The sequence below is a fragment of the Monodelphis domestica genome, chromosome 2, assembly GCF_027887165.1.
Source record: "Monodelphis domestica isolate mMonDom1 chromosome 2, mMonDom1.pri, whole genome shotgun sequence".
In the NCBI taxonomy this organism is placed as follows: domain Eukaryota; kingdom Metazoa; phylum Chordata; class Mammalia; order Didelphimorphia; family Didelphidae; genus Monodelphis; species Monodelphis domestica.
Window position 1 is genome coordinate 163539805 of NC_077228.1, and position 17694 is coordinate 163557498.

Here is a 17694-nt window from a genome sequence, read left to right on the forward strand (position 1 = left end):
GGGTATGGGAGAGGTGGTGGGAGGGCGGGGAGGGATGCAAAGAAAATGATCTTTGTTTCCAATGAATAATGTTTGGAAATGACTAAATAAAAATTAAAATTAAAAAATAAAGTAAATATAGTTTAAAATTTTTTTCAATACTAGTGAAATGTGTGTCAAAGGCAAAATAAATGAGAAAAGAAGGTAAAAAAATCAAATACTGTATAACATGTAGGAAGAAAATAAAATGTTAAAATTGTGCATATTTCATAATTACAGAGATAAAGTATAGGGACTAGTTTCCAAAAAATAAGATTCATTTCCTCTTTGAATTACCATGATCCATAGTGTGAGTGCAAATAAGGCAGATAAAACAATGTGAGTGCAAACAAGGTAGACAAAACAATAATACATTCAAGAAAATACAAAAACAAACAAACAAACAAACAAAAAGTTAGTGAAGGCAGAAGATGTTACAAAAGGTACATCAGGTCAATGTTGGTCACTAATACAGATTTTCTTCTATGAGGTAGTACATATGTTGCCCTACAAGGCAATTTGTGCAAATACAAGTGTCAATCAAATAAAGTGCAACAATATAGTACAAATCCATCAAGAAAGAAGTCTAATCACAATAAATAGTCAAATACAATCAATGCAAGCAATTATTCACCATCAACAGAAGGTACTTGTTTTACATGGCTATAATGAATCCATGAGTCCCTCTCTCCAATTTTTATGAATGTTGGTGTAATTAATAGGACCTGGAATGGTCCATCATAAGCATGTTCAATAAACCTAGTATATTCAAAATTGTTTATGTAAACACTATCACCTGGGTTTAAATCATGAAGTGAGAAATCATGGGGCCTGCTTGAACAGCAGCTCCAGAGTCATGGAGTTCTTTCAATTTTGTTTGTAATTGTCTGATATATGTAACAATGTTTGTAATGTAAGAGTTAAAATTCAGGGGAAACTGAGGCAGGTAGAAATTAGTTTTGCTCTGCAAGGAGTATTATATTTTTAGATGTTTATTAAAGGTTAAGGATTAAGGAAAATACAGAATAAGAAAGCACATGTCTAGGCCCAGAGAGGCCTAGACAACCTCACCTACATTATGAAAGGAGACGCATCTGCTTGAAAGAGGCAACAGGAAAGAGAAGAGACCCCACCCTAGGCAAAGACCCTTTAAATAATAATTTGCTCTTGGCCCAGGTGAGAATTCAGTGAGATTAGAGGGCATTCTGGGAGCTAGCAAGGACTCCTGGGGTTTGGAGTCCAGAGTTCAAATCTCTATTTTTACAGTATGCCCTCCTAACAGTGAGGTATAGGCATGGGCAAATGGTTGTGCCTGAATAGGTGGATATCCAAATAGCATCTCAGATTGTGAGATGTGTAAATCCCCTCTGGGTCTGCTTCTGAGATAAAATAGGGCCAGAGGTAGAATTTCAGACCACTTTAAATGAAACTCTGTGAATAATTTGCCAATCATAGTTTTAAGTTCTTTAGTCATTTGTTCAAATTGGCTGGAGCTCTGGGGATGATATGGTGTATGAAATTTAGGAGTTATCCCCAGATATGAATAAATTTGAGATTACACCAAATCGGTAAAATGAGTTTCTTTATCTGAATCAATACATGCTAGCAGGTCAAAATGAAGAATAATTTCTTTCAAAAGGATTTTAGCAACAAAAGCCACTGGGGCATGAGCAGTAGGAAATGGCTGAGGCCACCTGGTCAGTTGATCAACTATGACCAGACAAAATTTTTACTGTCCAACTTTTGGAATAGAGATAAATTCAATTTGTAGGTGCTCAAATGGTGTGTAAGCAAGAGGACATCCACCGAAGGCTTTTACTTGAAAGTCATGTTGATTAAAGGCCTGGCAGGTAGGACAAGCTGTATATACTTTGGAGACAATTGTAGTTATTTCAGGTGCTATCCATACTCTTTTAACAGTGTCTACAATACCTTGGGTGCCAAAATGACCATGTTTATGAATAGAGTGACAATTCTGGTTATAGAAAGCTCTTGGGAATAAGGGCTTACCATCTGATGATACCCATACTCCATTTACCTGTTTTGCTTTAAGTTTCTTCTTCCTTTTTTTCCACTTTCTTGTCATTATAAGAAAGGGATAGATTCAAATCGTCAGTAATTGTTAGTGGCATAATTAATTTAGGGCCTTCTAAAGCTGCTAGTTTTGCCCTGATATCTGCTTGGTTATTTCCCCTGGAGACATAGTCAGTGCCACCTGTATGTGCAGAGTAGTGAATTACAGCTATAGCTTTGGGGAGCTGGATGGCAGAAAGAAGTTCAGTAATAAGGTTTGCATTGGCAATACATTTTCCAGCTGATGCTAAGAATCCCCCGTGAAGCCATAGCATGACAACCACATGACATATGCCAAAGGCGGAGCGGGAGTCTGTAAATTGTGACTCTTTTATCCTTTGAAATAATACGGGCCTGTTTCAAAGCTGAGTTCTGCACCCTGTGAGCTTATATTTGAGGGCAAGAAAGATGACCACAGAATATCAAATTCAGTAACTACTGCAGCTCCTGTATAGTGCACACTATCCCTCATAAAAGAAGAACCATCTGTAAATAGTATTAAATCTGAATCATCCAAAGGGGTGTCCAATAAATCATTATTTGGTTTACCAACAGTGGACACTATAGATGTACAATTGTGTAAAGGTTCTCTGGAAATTGGAAAATCAGGGATCAAGGTTGTAGGATTAAAAACTTCACAGTGTTTTAGTGTGAAATGTTAATTATTTAATAGGGTTATCTCATACCTAATAATCCTTTGGTCAGTAAATGCCTATGTCCTATGTCTTAATAACAATGCCTCAACCTTGTGTGGGCACATTATGGTCAGAAGGCATCCCAATACCAGATCGGCAGATTTGGTTACCAGTAAAGCTGTGGCAGCTACTCCTTTAAGGCATGGTGGTGCTTCGGCAGTTATTGGTTCAAGTTGGGCTGAATAATAGGGTACTGGGCATTGAGCAAGTCCCCAAAATTGAATTAGAACACCTGAAGCTACCCCTTTTTGTTCATGGACATATAAGGTAAATGATTTATCATAATTTGGTATGCCTAGAGCAGGGGAGGACAGGATAGCTTGTTTTAAATTTGAAAGAGTTGTTAAGTGTTCTGTATCCAATTTAACTTTTTCAGGGACTGAGTTTTTTTGTGAGTGCTACAAGGGACTTAGGGATTTCCCCATAACAAGGGATCCACTGCCAGCAAAATCTTGTTGCTCCAAGAATAGCTCTCAGTTGCTTTTTAGTGGTAGGAGAACTTAACTTTTGGATATTTTCAATACACTTGGGAGAAATCAAATGGGACCCAGCAGTTAAAATAAAGCCTAGATTTTGTACAATGGGGAGACACCACTGAATTTTGTCCTTGGAGACATTGTGGCCTCTCTTATGTAGCTCTAAGAGGAGGTGTTTGCTATCCACTTGGCATGCTTCACCGTTTGGTGAGGCCAAGAGTAAATCATCCATATATTGAATTAAACGACTGTATTTAAATTTTATGGCATCTGTGTCAGCAGTTAAGAATTGTGTGAACAGAGTTGGACTGTCCACAAAACCTTGGGGCAGATTAACCCAGGTCTACTGTGAGACCTTCCAGGTGAAAGCAAAGCTATGCCTGGAGTTCTCATGTATGGGTATAGAGAAAAAAAGCTGAACACAAGTCTACTACTGTAAAGTATGTACCTGTGCTAGGAATAGAAGAAATAACAGTGTTTATGTTGGAATCTACAGGGTGTCTCCTTATAACATGATTGTTCACAGATCTCAAATCCTGGACAAAGCAATAGAGATGCTTGTCATTGGGCCCCAGTTTTGGCTTTTTAACAGGCAGGATGGGTGTATTGTATTCAGATTTATAGGGAGTTGTGATGCCTAAGTCAATTAGGGAATTTATTACTGGTGTAGTACCATCAATTGCCTCCTTGAAAGAGGGTATTGAGGAATGGAAGGAGGTGGGCTAGATTTTGTTTGAATTTGGACAGGGACAGTCAGTTTAAGTAGGCCAACATCAGAAGATGATGTGGCTCAGAGAGACTCAGGTATATCAGTTGGGATCTCAAAAATAGGAGTCTCCTTTATTTCATGAGTATCTGAAAGAAGTACAGGGAGTAAATTTAAGGATTCCTCAGGTAGTTCCAGTGTCATAGAGCCATCTGGAGAGTAAGTTATTGTGGCCCTAAGCTTGCATCAAAGGTCTCTCCCCAGCAAATTTAAAGGGGAGCCAGGCATTAAGAGGAAAGTGTTCCACACTAAGGGTTCCTACAGACACTATTCTAGGGGAAAACTTGGGAACCTTTAGGGGTGTCCCTGATATCCCCTGACATTAATAGGCAATGGAACTGTAATACAAATCAGGTGTTCTCTTCAATACAGACCAGGAAGTTCCAGTGTCCAAAAGGCAATCATAATAGGTGTTACCAACCTTTAATGTTACATGGGGGTAATTAGTATGGATGGGCAGTGGATAGGAATAATGGGAAGTAAGATGTCAGGGTCTAGGAAAATCAAAGATATCTTCTGATACCTGTGCCCCAACCCCTTTCCCTGTACACCTTCATAATCTTTGGGTAGTACCTTGGGTTCCCTTCTGAAGGGCAGTAGCTCCCCGGGTGGTTCAGGTTGAACTCCACTCAAAATATTCTGCTGTGGAGTCATTTGGTATGAGTTGTCAGGTGCCTGATTTATCTCCCTAGGATTATTATCAGTCCTAAAATTATGATTCCTGAAATCACCATTATAATTATCATTCTTGTAATTGTTCCTATAAGAATTTCTCTGGTTGGTATAGTTCATCAGTACCCAGGAAAAAAATTCTTACAGTTCATTATTATGAGGCCCTTCTTATGACAGAATTGGCACATAAGGGACTGATAGGTTCTTGGAGAGGGGCTAGTACCATTGATTGACTAGGTTCTTGGAGAGGGGCTAGCACCATTGGTTGATTATAATACCCTTAGTTTTGTTTATCAATCTTTTCCTCTAAAAATTTGATGCGTTTTCTCAAGGTTTCTATATTATTAGCCTCTTTCTGTTTTTCCTTTTGGCCTTTAAAGACATAAGAGGTAGTGTTCTTCAAGGTTCATCTGAGGCCACTGTGGGCAATGAATCTTAATCTTGGACCACACTGCAATAGTTGTTGACAAAATGTCTCCTTGTTTGCTTAATATCTTTGTCTTTAGAAATATCAAGGCCTTGATATCAACCCCCAAGCTCAATAAGCTTATCCATGAATTGTGAGGGTGTCTCGTTTTCTGATTGTCTAAGCCTTTCAAATTTTGACCATACTTCTGTATCCTCAGAGCATTCTCGCATAGCTGTTATAATGGCATCCCAAAAACAATTTAATTGTGACCTGTCTGGGGTACTGTTATAATCCCATGCAGGATCCTAAGCTGGCCAGTGTGGTGCACTATGCTCCCGTGCCTTGTTAACATGAGAGATGATTTTATTTTTCTCATGCTCGGTTAGAAAAAACATTGAGCAAATTCTCAACATCCTTATAAAATGGATCATATTGATAAAAAATATCAGCCATCTTCTTGGTCACAACCAAAGGTTCAGATTCAATGAAGGTATATTATGTGTCATTTCTCTAAATTCTTGGGGAGTAAAAGGAATATGGTGTCTTAGGGTCACCACATCCCCATTGTGTCCTAGTTCTGGCATTTCCTTTAATGGGAAAAAGCCTTCATAGTAATCATCTGATGTCTGTGATTCCTTAGGAATTGACTGTGGGAGTGCCGAGGCAGCATTGGTAGGAATAGGTATGGTAGAAGAATGAGATTTCTTTGGATTTGGTGATGGTCGTGAGGTGGGAGAAAGGGCAAAAGAGGGTGGGGAGTCATAAGAAAGATCAGGGGAGGTAAGATCAGCCAGGAGTTGCAGAGCATGAGAGAGATGTTGCAGAATACAAGAGAGAAGTATATGAGAGAGGTATCTCATCTCCATTTCAGGAGGAAAAAGTTCATCCTCTATTTGTGGTTCAGGAGCAGGCTTGCAAAATTCAGACTTGTTTTGGGTGGGATCAGTATTTTTTATTAGGTAATGTAAGTGTTTGAAATCTTTTGATTGAATTTTCCTGTTGGCCTGCATTTCTGCTTTAATCTCTCATATAGAGGTATCTTTTGTCTTAAGAATGAAGATCAGAAAAATGAAATGTCCTTGGATTACAAGGAGGAGGAGGGAATTTGGAATTTTACATGCTTCTAATTGGGCAAAAAGCAAAAGGCTTTCATGCATGGTAGCATTTATGCTGCTTAACATTTTGATCAAAAAAGGAAAAAAATAATGTACATATTTTTTATTGATTTATTTTTTAATTGTTATTACTATAAGGGGTGGGGTAGAAGGTGATGGTGATTTTATTGGATTTTTTAAAGGGGAAAATTTTTTTCAAATTATTTATTTATTTGTTTGTTTATTGTTGCCATCTAGTGGCAGCAAACAACCACTGTAGCTAATCAGGAAAATGGAAAAAATAAGAGAAGAGAAAAAAAAGGAAAAGGAAAAAGAAAAGAAAAGAAAAAAATTAGTGCTCCATCCCTCTAGTGGCCAAGAAGCAGCACTACAACTGGGAGGGGTTAGGGGTATGGTTAGGCGTGGTTAAAAAAAAAAGAGAGAGAGAGAGGGTTAAGCCTCTCCCAGCCAAGGTAAAGAGCCTGGTGGAGACTAGGGGGCAATCAGCAAAGGGAAGCTTATACTCACCAGCTAGAATGGAGATCAGGGCAGCAGAAGCAGTAGAAGTGGCAGCAGTGGCAGCAATGTGGGGGTGGGGGCCAGGCTGGAACTAGCTCTGGCTAAGAAAAAAACAAACAAAGGCTTTGGAGCCACAGGTAGGAGAAGCCAAGCCAGGTGTGACTAGGCTTCAGCAGCTGGAGGACGTAGCAGCACTGGGGTGGGCCCTGGGTGCCACAGCTGAGGTAGTAGTTTGAGGCAACCTGTGAGCCTGCTTAGCCAAGATTTGGCCAAACTGCAGGCAAGAATGGTCAATCAGGTTGATTGGGCTGCTCTCCAGGCCTTGGGCAGGGAAAGGCTTCTCCATCAAGTCCCCTAAATTAAGGCAGCTGGGCAGCTGGAGAAGGGTGTGAAAACTACCAGTAGAAAAACAGCTTTGGTTGCAAACCAGTAGCAGTTTTAAACTGCCAAGTTGCTAGGCTGTAACTGGGCTACTGGCTTTAATGAAAAAGAAAAAGAAAAGCTGAGTTATAGAATCCTTTTATGGTCTGCCAAAAATATAAAGATTAAAATTAATATCCAGTACTCCAAGTAAATTTTATTTAATAATATTTATTAAACATTTATCTTGAAGTATAAGGAAGTAAGGCTAGCAAAAACTCAGAGTCACTCTTCCCTCCTCCACCATGGAACCAGAGATCCTCCTGTGGGTGGAAACAGCACTCAAAACTCTCCCCACATATGGAGAAACAAAACAGGAAAAGGAAAAGGGGATTATGGGAAATATAGTCTCTAGGGCTCAAGATTCTAAATCAACACGCCTGGGAATAGCAGCATCCCACAGACCACCAGACAGCATCTGTATTCATATTTAAGAGGAATTATCCAGATAGAGAATGAACCTACCTTTTTTGCCAATTGGGTAAAAAAAATAAAATTGAAGGGGAAAATTACAAAAAGGCATTTAATAGCTTTGTAAAAGAAACACTGAAAATAAAAAGAAAACACCTTAAAAACCAGAACTGACCAAATAGTATAAGAGCTGCAAAATTTTACTGATGAAAATAATTTCTTAAGAAGCAGAATTGGCCAAATGGAAAAAGAGGCACAAAAGCTCTCTGAAGAAAATCATTCTTTAAAAATGAGAATCAGACAAGTGTAATCTAGTAATAACTTCACAAGACATCAAGGAACAACAAAATTAAGTTAGTAGGATGAAAAAAAAGAAGAAAATATGAAATACCTCATGATAAATATAACTGACTTGGAAAACAGATCAAGGGGAGATCATTTAAGAATTATTGAACTATTTAAAAGCCCTGATTGAATAACGAGTCCAGATATCATATTTTAAGAAATTATTAAGGAATACTACCCCAAAATTATGGAATCAGAATGTAAAATAGAAAATGAAAGAATCTACTGATTAACACCTAAAGGAGATCCCCCCAAAAAACTGCTGAGAATATTATAACCAAATGCCAATAGCAATAGCAATAACAAAAACAACAATAACAACGCCTAGTACTAGAGCAGCAGAAGCAGCAGCAACTATAACTACCATAGGAGCACTATAATTACAACAGCAACCACCAATAAAATAGCAACAGCTTCAGCAACAACAAGCATTACAATAACAGTAGCAGTCGCAATTACAACAACAATTATAGCATCAGAAACACTATCAATAGCCTCAGAAATAGCAATAACAGTATCAGAAGCAACAACAGTTAGCATTTATATGGAACTTTAAAATTTGTGACATGCTTTATATGTTATGGCATTCGAATGTCAAAGAACCCCTAGTTATTGCCCTATTTTATGAGAATAGAGGGTTTAAATGATGTGTCCAGAGTCATACAACTAGTAAGAATCTGAGGCAGGATTCAAATTTTCTGATTTCAAGTCCAACAAAGTTAGAGCTCTCTCATCTATAAATTGAGAAGATTGAATTATACAATAACAACAGTCTTTTCTGACTCTAAAATTGTGATCTTTTGAATGATGTATTTTTCCTGTGCTCCCATAACTCCCCATTTTATTAGCCTTCTCTGAGAACAAATAAAGCAGGTTGAATTTAGAAGAAGTCTTAGAGTCCAATTGGACAAAACACCTCCTGTCCATGGTATTGCTCTCAAGGTCATGCTTATAATTCATCAATTCTGCCTCTGCGTATTTTGATCAAGCCTTATCTTGGGATGTCTATGCCAAAGTGATGATTATTCTAGTGATGGAAACTGCCCAGAGAATTTCTAAAGGAATATTGATTTTTCAATTTATTTGGATTTAGTAATGTTTGCCACAAATAAAAGAAATAAAGAGACCAGAGAGAAAATATTTCAAGCCTACAGAAAAAAAACAATCCCAATATCTTGGAATTATAATCAGGATCACAGAAGATTTCACAGTGTCACTTAAAAGAAATAAAAAGTTTGGAATATGATATTCCAGAAAGCAAGTGTTAGAATTATAAATAAGAGAACTATAAAAATCTGACCAGCGGTTGCTATATACTTTTTCTTTGTGGGATATAGCTTGAGAAGGAGGAAGGAGCCTGAGGATGATGGATGAGGATAAATGAAGACTCACAGACAAGTTAATTGCTATGGGGAGCGGCGCTTGCTCCTGTAATGTTTTCCTTTGAAAATCAATAAAAGGAAAACATGAGAAATAAGAGAACACATGGAAGTAAGAATTCATAGATAGACAGCATGTTGCCAAGAGTGGTGCTAGGAAAGATAAAGAGAGATAGAAGGAAGAACTCCAAGGTTGCAGGAATCAAGAGAGAGAGTAGTGCCCCTCACCCCAGCATTTACTGTGGATTGAGAGGTGATCAATGAATACGTAACATAGCACGTAGGTCTTAACATTGGTTGAATAGACAATGACCCGATCAGAGGAGGTGGGGATTCACTTGACATGAGCTTTTCAGAGGAATGAGGTTTGACAAGGTAAGGGCTTAGCCTTTGTGGCTTAGGCTCAGGAATTCTCCTGCCCTTAAAACTGTCTATATATTGATCATTAACTGATCTGATCAAGTATTTAATATATCAACCATACTTTCATGCCTGGTATGTTACAAGAACCTACCCAGCAAAGCCTAGTCTAATCCTTCAGGAAGAAAAATTGGATATTAAGCAAAATAGAGGAATTTCAAGAATTCCTGATGAAAAAAGCAGAGGTAAATAGGAAATATGACTTTCAAATACAAGATTTAAGAGAAGTATAAAAAGGTAAACATAAAATAGAAGTCATAAGTGACTCAATAATGTTAAACTATTTTTATTCCTATATGGGAAGATGGCATATATAAGAACTTCATCATTATTAGGTTATGTAAAAGAACTCTATATACAAAAGACAGGAGTGAGCTGATTATTTTGGAGTACTCTTAAAAAACTGATGACCAAGAAAGAAAAATGTAATGAGAGAAGGCAGAAGGGATCAAAAAAAAGAAGAAAATTATCTCATATAAAAAAGATGCACAAGGAAGAGCTTTGAGAGTGGAGTTAGACAGACCTGGGGAGAAAACCAAATGGTAATAGAAAAGAGTATGGCCTTTCTCCAGTTATACATGGCAGAATGATCATATATTAGTTCAAATAAATGTCACAAAGAAATGCAGAAAAGCAGAAATATCAAATGCTCCTATTTCAGACCACAATGCAATAAAATTACATTTCATTAGGGGTGTGGAAGTATAGACTAAAAACAAATTGGAATCTAAATAACCAAATCCTAAAAAATAAGTGTGTTAAAGTACAAAGCATAGAAATAATCAATAATTTAGTTAAAGATGACAACAGTAAGACAAAAAAACTAGAATATGTGGCATGCAGATAAAATAGTACTTAATTGAATGTATATCTCTAAATGTGTACATCAATAAAAGAGAGAAAGAACAGCTCAATGATTTGGGCATACAACTAAAAACCTAGAATAAAAGACAAAGTTAAAAATCCTAATACCAAAATGGAAATCTTGAAATTAAAAGAAGAGAGCAATAAAAACTAAAAATAAAAATCTCAAATAAACCATTGAACTAATAAATAAAATAAGGAGCTGGTTTTATGAAAAAATCAACAAAATAGATAAACCATTGGTTAATTTGTTTTAAAAAAAGAAGAAAGGAAACCTAATTACCAGGATCAAAAATGAAAAAGATGAATAAACTATAAGTGAAGATGAAATTAAAGCAATTAATTGAAATTATTGTTGCCCAATTATATGCTAGTAAAAGAACAATGAAAGTGAAATGGATGAGTTTTTACAAAACATAAATTATCCAGATTAATTGAAGAGAAAACAATACTGAAAGAGCCTTACCTTAGAAAAAGAAATTGAACAAGTTGCCAGGGGCCATCAAGCCATGGAAACCAGGATGTCACAATGTGGGTCCTAGGAAGTATGGAGACACCCACTCAGCCCCTCTTTATGTAACTTCCCTTACTAATGAAATTATAATAATTATTGTTCTTTCCCCAGTTTCAGGAGAAATATGAGAGCAAGTATTTAACAGGGTTATCACACATATCCCATGCTTAATCCTCCCAGAATACAATCCCAAAGATCCACTTGAAAGATCTTATTCACAGAATTAAAACTTAAAGAATTCCATGCACCTACTACCCCCTTTTTATTTCCTCCAGCAGGATAACATCCAGGTTCTCTGCCCCCATTACAAACCAAAGACAACAGGCCTATCAATCAGCCTTTAGGTACAGCCTGGTATATCACACTCCACCGACTTGTTTTGTTTATTGAAGTCCAGCAACACTTCTAAATAACAGAAAAATAACCTAGGGAATTAATAAAATACCTGATTCTGGGTTGTAATGAATTTGCCCTTTAACCCTGCACCTAACAACAAATGTTTTTGTTACTTATCTCCTAAGTAATTATGATTGATTATGAAAGCTGATTAAAAGCAACAATGATTCTTTTAGCTGATCATCCCACAGGTCAGTGGGAACTGACCCCTGATTACCCTACCTGTGTCATTCATCTCTATTACATATTCTTTTGTTGTAGCAACATGGTACCAATCAAACTACCAAAAATTATTTTATAAAAGTAGAAAAAATAATAAAATTCATCTGGAAGAAAGAGTCAAGAATCAAGGGAATCAATAAAAAATATGTGAAGGAGATTAGCTTCACAGCATAAAATTCAAACTATATTACTAAGTGGTAATCATAAAAACAATCTGGTACTGGTAAGAAATAAAATGGTGAATCACTGGAATAGATTAGGTACACATGTACAATAGTTAATGACCATGGTAAACTAGTGTTTTATATATCCAAAGATCTAAGCTTTTGGGGGTAAGAACTCATTATTTCATAAGAATTTCTGGTAAAACTAGAAAGCAGTTTGGCAAAAACTTGGCATAGACCAAGATTTTATGCCATGTACCAAAAATAACGTCAAAATGGATTCATTATTTAGATACAAGTTGATAGCATAACTAGGGAAACATGGAAAAATGTACCTATCAGATCTATAAATAAGAGAAAAGTTTATTTTCAAACAAGAGATAGAAAGGATCAGAATGGTAATATGGACCATTTGATTACATGATTCTAAAAATGTTTTACCCAAAGAAAACTAGCATAGTTAAAACTAGAAGGAAAGCAAGAAACTGGGAAAAACATAGCATGTTTCTCTGAAAAAGGACTTATTTCTCAAATATATAATGAACTGGGACACCTTTCTAAAAATAAGAGCCATCTCCAATTAATAAATGGTCAAAGGATTTGAAAGTCAGTATTAAGATGAAATCCAACTTTTCAAGTCAAGTGTAAAAAATGCTCAAAATCACTGCTAATTAGAGAAGTGGAAATCAAAATAACTCTGAGGTATCTCCTCACCTATCAGATTGGCTAAGATGCTAGGTAAACTAAAATGATAAATGTTGTAGGGAATGTGGAAAAAATAGGTATTCTAAAGGGTACTGTTAGTGGAGTTGAGAGCTGATTCAATAATTCTGGAGAATAATTTGGAACTGTAACCAAAAGTTTTATAGGACTGGATATACCATTTGACCCATAAATACCACTATGAGGTATACATCCCAAAGGGATTTTAAAAAGGGAAAAGGATCTATTTGCATAAAGTATTGTGAGATTTAAAACAGTGAAGCCCATAAACTGCAGTGAGTTAAAATGGTGGAAGATATAAATTGTGATAGATATAAGAGAGGGTGAGTAAATTTGACTGCAGAAAATATGTTTCACTACAGTGTCTTGGTTTTAAATCAAATATAAGGTGATCGCCAGGGAAATATTCCCAATTATTCAAATACCCAAGTAAACTGGGTTTTATAGAGATTTTAATTAATAATATAATGAGGAATTAGAGAAAGAGTAGGAAAGGAATAATTATGAAGGGCCTCAAGCCAATATGGTCTAGACCTGAGTCTTAAGAAAGAGAATCAGTCAGTCAGTCTTTTAACACTCACCACAAGGTCTGCCTAAACAAGGATTATAGTGACACCAGGCCAGCTCCATCTCAGCTGACTTCACCAGAGAGCCTTCCAGCCAGAGACTGTTCCAAAGGGCCTCCCTCCAGAGGCTCCAGAGGGACAGAGTCCCCTTAGAGGAGCTCCAGCGAGACCTCCTTAGGGATTGTCCTCCAAGAGCTTCCCTTCTCCAGGGCCTCTCTCAAGAGATTCTTCCCAAGTGGTCCTTATCAGAGATCCTCCAAAAGGAATTCCTCTTAAAGGATATATCCTCAAGAGATTCTGCTTTTTCTTATATAGGGGTTTTTCTCCCATGTCACCTCCCCTAAGTCCCTACATCTACCAATCACTGTAGATGCTTTCCAAAGGGCTGCCCATCTAAATTCCTGCTAAGTTGACCAATCTCCTCAGTATGTCTGAAGGAGAGAAAACACAGATGAGTCAACTAATCTCATCAAGAGAAAACTTGCCCGACCCTTTTAGGTACCTAGCATCCCATTGTATCAATTCTAAAAACAGGCCTGGCTCAAAGAACTCCTTGCCTTATAAGCATGGGTCCAAGAACTTTCATTGTTTATTTAGCAAGGAGTTTTCTCTCCTAAAGCAGTCTTAAGTACAGGTAGAGTAGGGGTCCTCCCATAGCAAGGAGTTTTCTCCCCTAAAGCAGTCTTAAGTACGGTTGGAGTAGAGGTCCTCCCATTTCTGATCCTGGCGAGTTCTCACATCAAAATGGGGAATGTTTCTCAGTAGGGAATTTGTTCCAATTAAGAATTCCCCGATGGGGAAATTTTTAACATTCACATTTCAAGATTTACAGTATTCATAGTAGTTCTTTCTGTGGGGGCAAATAATTAGAAATTAAGGGGATGGGGGGCAGCTGCTGCTGCTGCGGCGGTGGCAGCCCCGGCAGCAGCGGCGGCGGCGGCGGCGGCGGCGGCGGCGGCGGCAGCAGCCCCCTGAGCTCGACAGGGCTTCCACAGAGAGAGGGGGGGGGGGCGGGGAGGCGGCGGCCCCCGCTCCACCGCTCCCCCGCGCCTGGGAGACGATACACACACCCACCCTCACCCACACGCAGATGCGCACACTCACATACACACTTATATTTTTGGGGAGGGGAGGTTGATTTTGTGAGGTAATTTTTATTTTTACCTCCCTGCCCCCCTCAGTCTCCTCGCCCCCCTCCTTCCTAGTTCACCCCCCCACCCCCGTGCTATATATATATATTTTTTTCACTTTTTTCGGGGTGGGGGCGGCCGGGCCGGGCCGGGCGGGTCTGACGGACGGAGGCCGCTGGGTGGGGGTGGGGGGGCCGCCGCTGCCGCCGCCGCCGCCACTGCCGCCGCCGCCATGGGGTGCCTGGGGAACAGCAAGACGGAAGATCAGCGGAACGAGGAGAAGGCACAGCGAGAGGCCAACAAGAAGATCGAGAAGCAGCTGCAGAAGGACAAGCAGCTCTACCGGGCCACCCACCGCCTCCTGCTGCTGGGTGCTGGTGAATCTGGTAAAAGCACAATTGTAAAACAGATGAGGATCTTGCACGTCAATGGATTTAATGCTGAGGAGAAAAAAATGAAAATACAAGATATTAAAAATAATATTAAAGAAGCTATAGAGACAATAGTGACAGCAGTGGGAAATTTGGCACCTCCAGTTGAGCTAGCCAATCCAGAGAATCAGTTTCGAATTGACTACATTTTAAACTTAGCTAACCAGATAGACTTTGACTTCCCACCAGAATTTTATGAACATACTAAAACGCTTTGGCAAGATGAAGGTGTGAAAGCCTGCTACGAGAGATCTAATGAATATCAGTTGATTGATTGTGCTCAGTACTTTCTAGACAAGATTGATGTAGTCAAACAAAATGAATATACACCATCTGACCAAGATCTTCTCAGATGCAGAGTATTGACATCAGGGATTTTTGAAACCAAATTTCAAGTGGACAAAGTAAAATTTCACATGTTTGATGTCGGAGGACAACGAGATGAACGTAGAAAATGGATCCAGTGTTTTAATGACGTGACTGCTATCATATTTGTGGTGGCCAGCAGTAGCTACAACATGGTTATTCGAGAGGACAATCAGACCAATCGGCTTCAAGAAGCGCTAAATCTGTTCAAGAGTATCTGGAACAACAGGTGGCTACGGACCATTTCAGTAATTCTATTCCTGAATAAACAGGATTTATTAGCAGAGAAAGTTTTGGCAGGGAAATCTAAAATTGAGGACTACTTTCCAGAATTTGCTCGCTACACCACACCAGATGATGCAACACCTGAACCTGGTGAGGATCCCAGAGTTACAAGGGCCAAGTATTTTATTAGGGATGAATTTCTTAGAATCAGCACAGCAAGTGGAGATGGAAGGCACTACTGCTATCCCCACTTCACATGTGCAGTGGATACAGAAAACATCAGAAGGGTTTTCAATGACTGTCGGGACATTATTCAACGGATGCACCTTCGTCAATATGAGTTATTGTGATGGAGAGCACTTTTTCCTGTGTTTTGGACTCCTTAATGCTCATGTTAAAACAAAACACAAAAAAAATATTTGCCCACATAGGGTAGAAGAGAATTGATGCAGTCTCCCTCCAATTTGCACCCTTGCCTTTTTTCCTTGCTGGACAATAGCAGACTTTTAGCTTGCTTCTGTCTCCCTTGGACAGTTTTAAAATGGCCAGCCAAATAGGCTATTTCCACCTGGGTTCCCTAACATTATTACCGGCAACAGAATCAAATAACAAATAAAGCCTTGAATGTGTGAAGCACCATGAAGGATTGGGGAATAATAAAAGTTAACACACACGCATGCATACATACATACATACATACATACACACATGTACACACATGGAGCGAGAAATATTTGGTAATATAACACCATTATGGGCAAACTCATATTACCCATGATTTCAACTTTTTATCCATTCACTGCATCAGATGAGAGAAGGTGCCAAGTTACAGATCAAGTGTGAAGAAAGACACCCAAATTTGGTTTGGTTCTCTGACTGTAATGTGGCTTTGAACGGAAATACTGACAATTCTACAGCAGACTTAGTGCAAAAACTTACTGCTACCTTTCAAAAGGGTATTTTTAAATCCAGCTTTGTTGGTCTTGGGACAACCTTGGACTTTATTATTTGAACTGCATACAGCCTGTGATTGCAGAGAGCTCACCACACACTGTTTTCAGTTTGTCCACTCATGATCCTGTCTGCTATATATAAAAAAAATCATTAACTGAAAAAAAAAACAAAAAAAAACAAAAAAAAAGAAATTAAGGGGATGCCCATTCATTGAGGCATATGTGTGTTCAGAAGGTATATATATATTTGCATTTATGTTTATATGTATGAAATTTGTGTTGAAGGGCAACTTTTATGTGTGTTATGTGAAGCCATTTTTCTTCTATTTGATACTAAATATGTGACTTTTTGACCAGTGCATATCTTTCCTGAGTTTATTAAATAGCGGAACTTCAGCAATTAGATAAGAAACCAAACGTTATCTTCTCAAATTTAGTGAAATTTGAACCCAGGTGATCTCTGACCTCAAATGAGCTATATGCAAAACGAAAATGAAAACAACAACATTAATTAGCCCTAGATAATGGGGTAACTGTAGAGAACCCCTAACTTCTCCAAAAATACCCTCCCAAAACACAAAAATAATGCATCAAAATGAATTCTGGAGTGGCAGATCCAAGAAAGGGCCAGAGTTAAGCAACCTTCCAGCTCAGAGGACTTGGAGGCTTGACAGGAAAGATCTATTTCACAGGAATGAGAGAGAAGGGCAGCCCTGCTGCAAGCCAACAGCAAAAGTATGCATCCTCACCCACCTCTGAAGGCTCTGAGCCCCTGCACAAGACAGCAAAAGGACCCCAAGACACTGCCTAAGGCAAGAGCAAAGCATTCCCAAGCCCAGTCTTCTTTCTGGAAAAAGATTAAACCATTCACTGGTTGGGACTGTTGCGATTCAATAAAGATAATGAAAGACTTTGGATCTTTGAGCCTTAGATTCTCCACAAGTTAAAGAGTAGACATTCAATACCTTTACAAAATTATGCCAAAGTAGAGAGTGCCAATGTGGAAATCTAGAAGTCCCCAGTTTATTTAGTTTGGAAGTAGAAACCCCAGGTTTTGACCTTGTCACAGGAGAGTTTTCCCCCTAAGGAAAGGCCCTGCTTCACCAGACAATAGACATCCTGGTAGTTTGGGTGAAAATAGCTAATCCCATCAGATGTTAAGTATCTCTTTTGTCCCAATGGTTTCTCCTCCTAGGCTAAAGTCCATTAGCAAGGTGGCCCAGCCCTGGGTTGGGTCTTTCCTTTTTGTGTCCATTGTAAAGCATCAGCCCCTCACTGTTATTCCTGTCTGGAAATCCTCATTTTACTTTCTTACCATTGTAAAGTCAATCAACTATCACTCTTACCATAAACCTCCAGGTCATCTAGAAAGGTATTTAAGCTCCCCAACTTTGATGGCTCTTCAGAATTGTCATTCTCTTACGTTTGGCATTTTCCCAGGGG

General features: G+C 38.5%; 1 protein-coding gene and 1 long non-coding RNA gene across 3 annotated transcripts in view; one reads left to right on the plus strand and one right to left on the minus strand.

The window, feature by feature from the left end:
* Positions 1-17694, minus strand: part of LOC130457174 (uncharacterized) — a 42993-nt gene that overhangs the window by 24609 nt on the left and 690 nt on the right. For both annotated transcript variants that reach the window (XR_008916278.1, XR_008916279.1), the window contains exon 2: positions 11028-11099. This is a non-coding gene — a long non-coding RNA (uncharacterized LOC130457174). The remainder of the gene's footprint in view (positions 1-11027; positions 11100-17694) is intronic.
* Positions 14484-15941, plus strand: LOC100029582 (guanine nucleotide-binding protein G(s) subunit alpha). Its single transcript, XM_003340148.3, has one exon. It carries the CDS (start codon positions 14509-14511, stop codon positions 15646-15648), a length of 1140 nt encoding a protein of 379 aa, XP_003340196.2. The 5' UTR covers positions 14484-14508; the 3' UTR covers positions 15649-15941.

Excerpts from the sequence above, each read along its gene's own strand:
- LOC100029582 (XM_003340148.3), top strand. The coding sequence starts at position 14,509 with ATGGGGTGCCTGGGGAACAGCAAGACGGAAGATCAGCGGAACGAGGAG.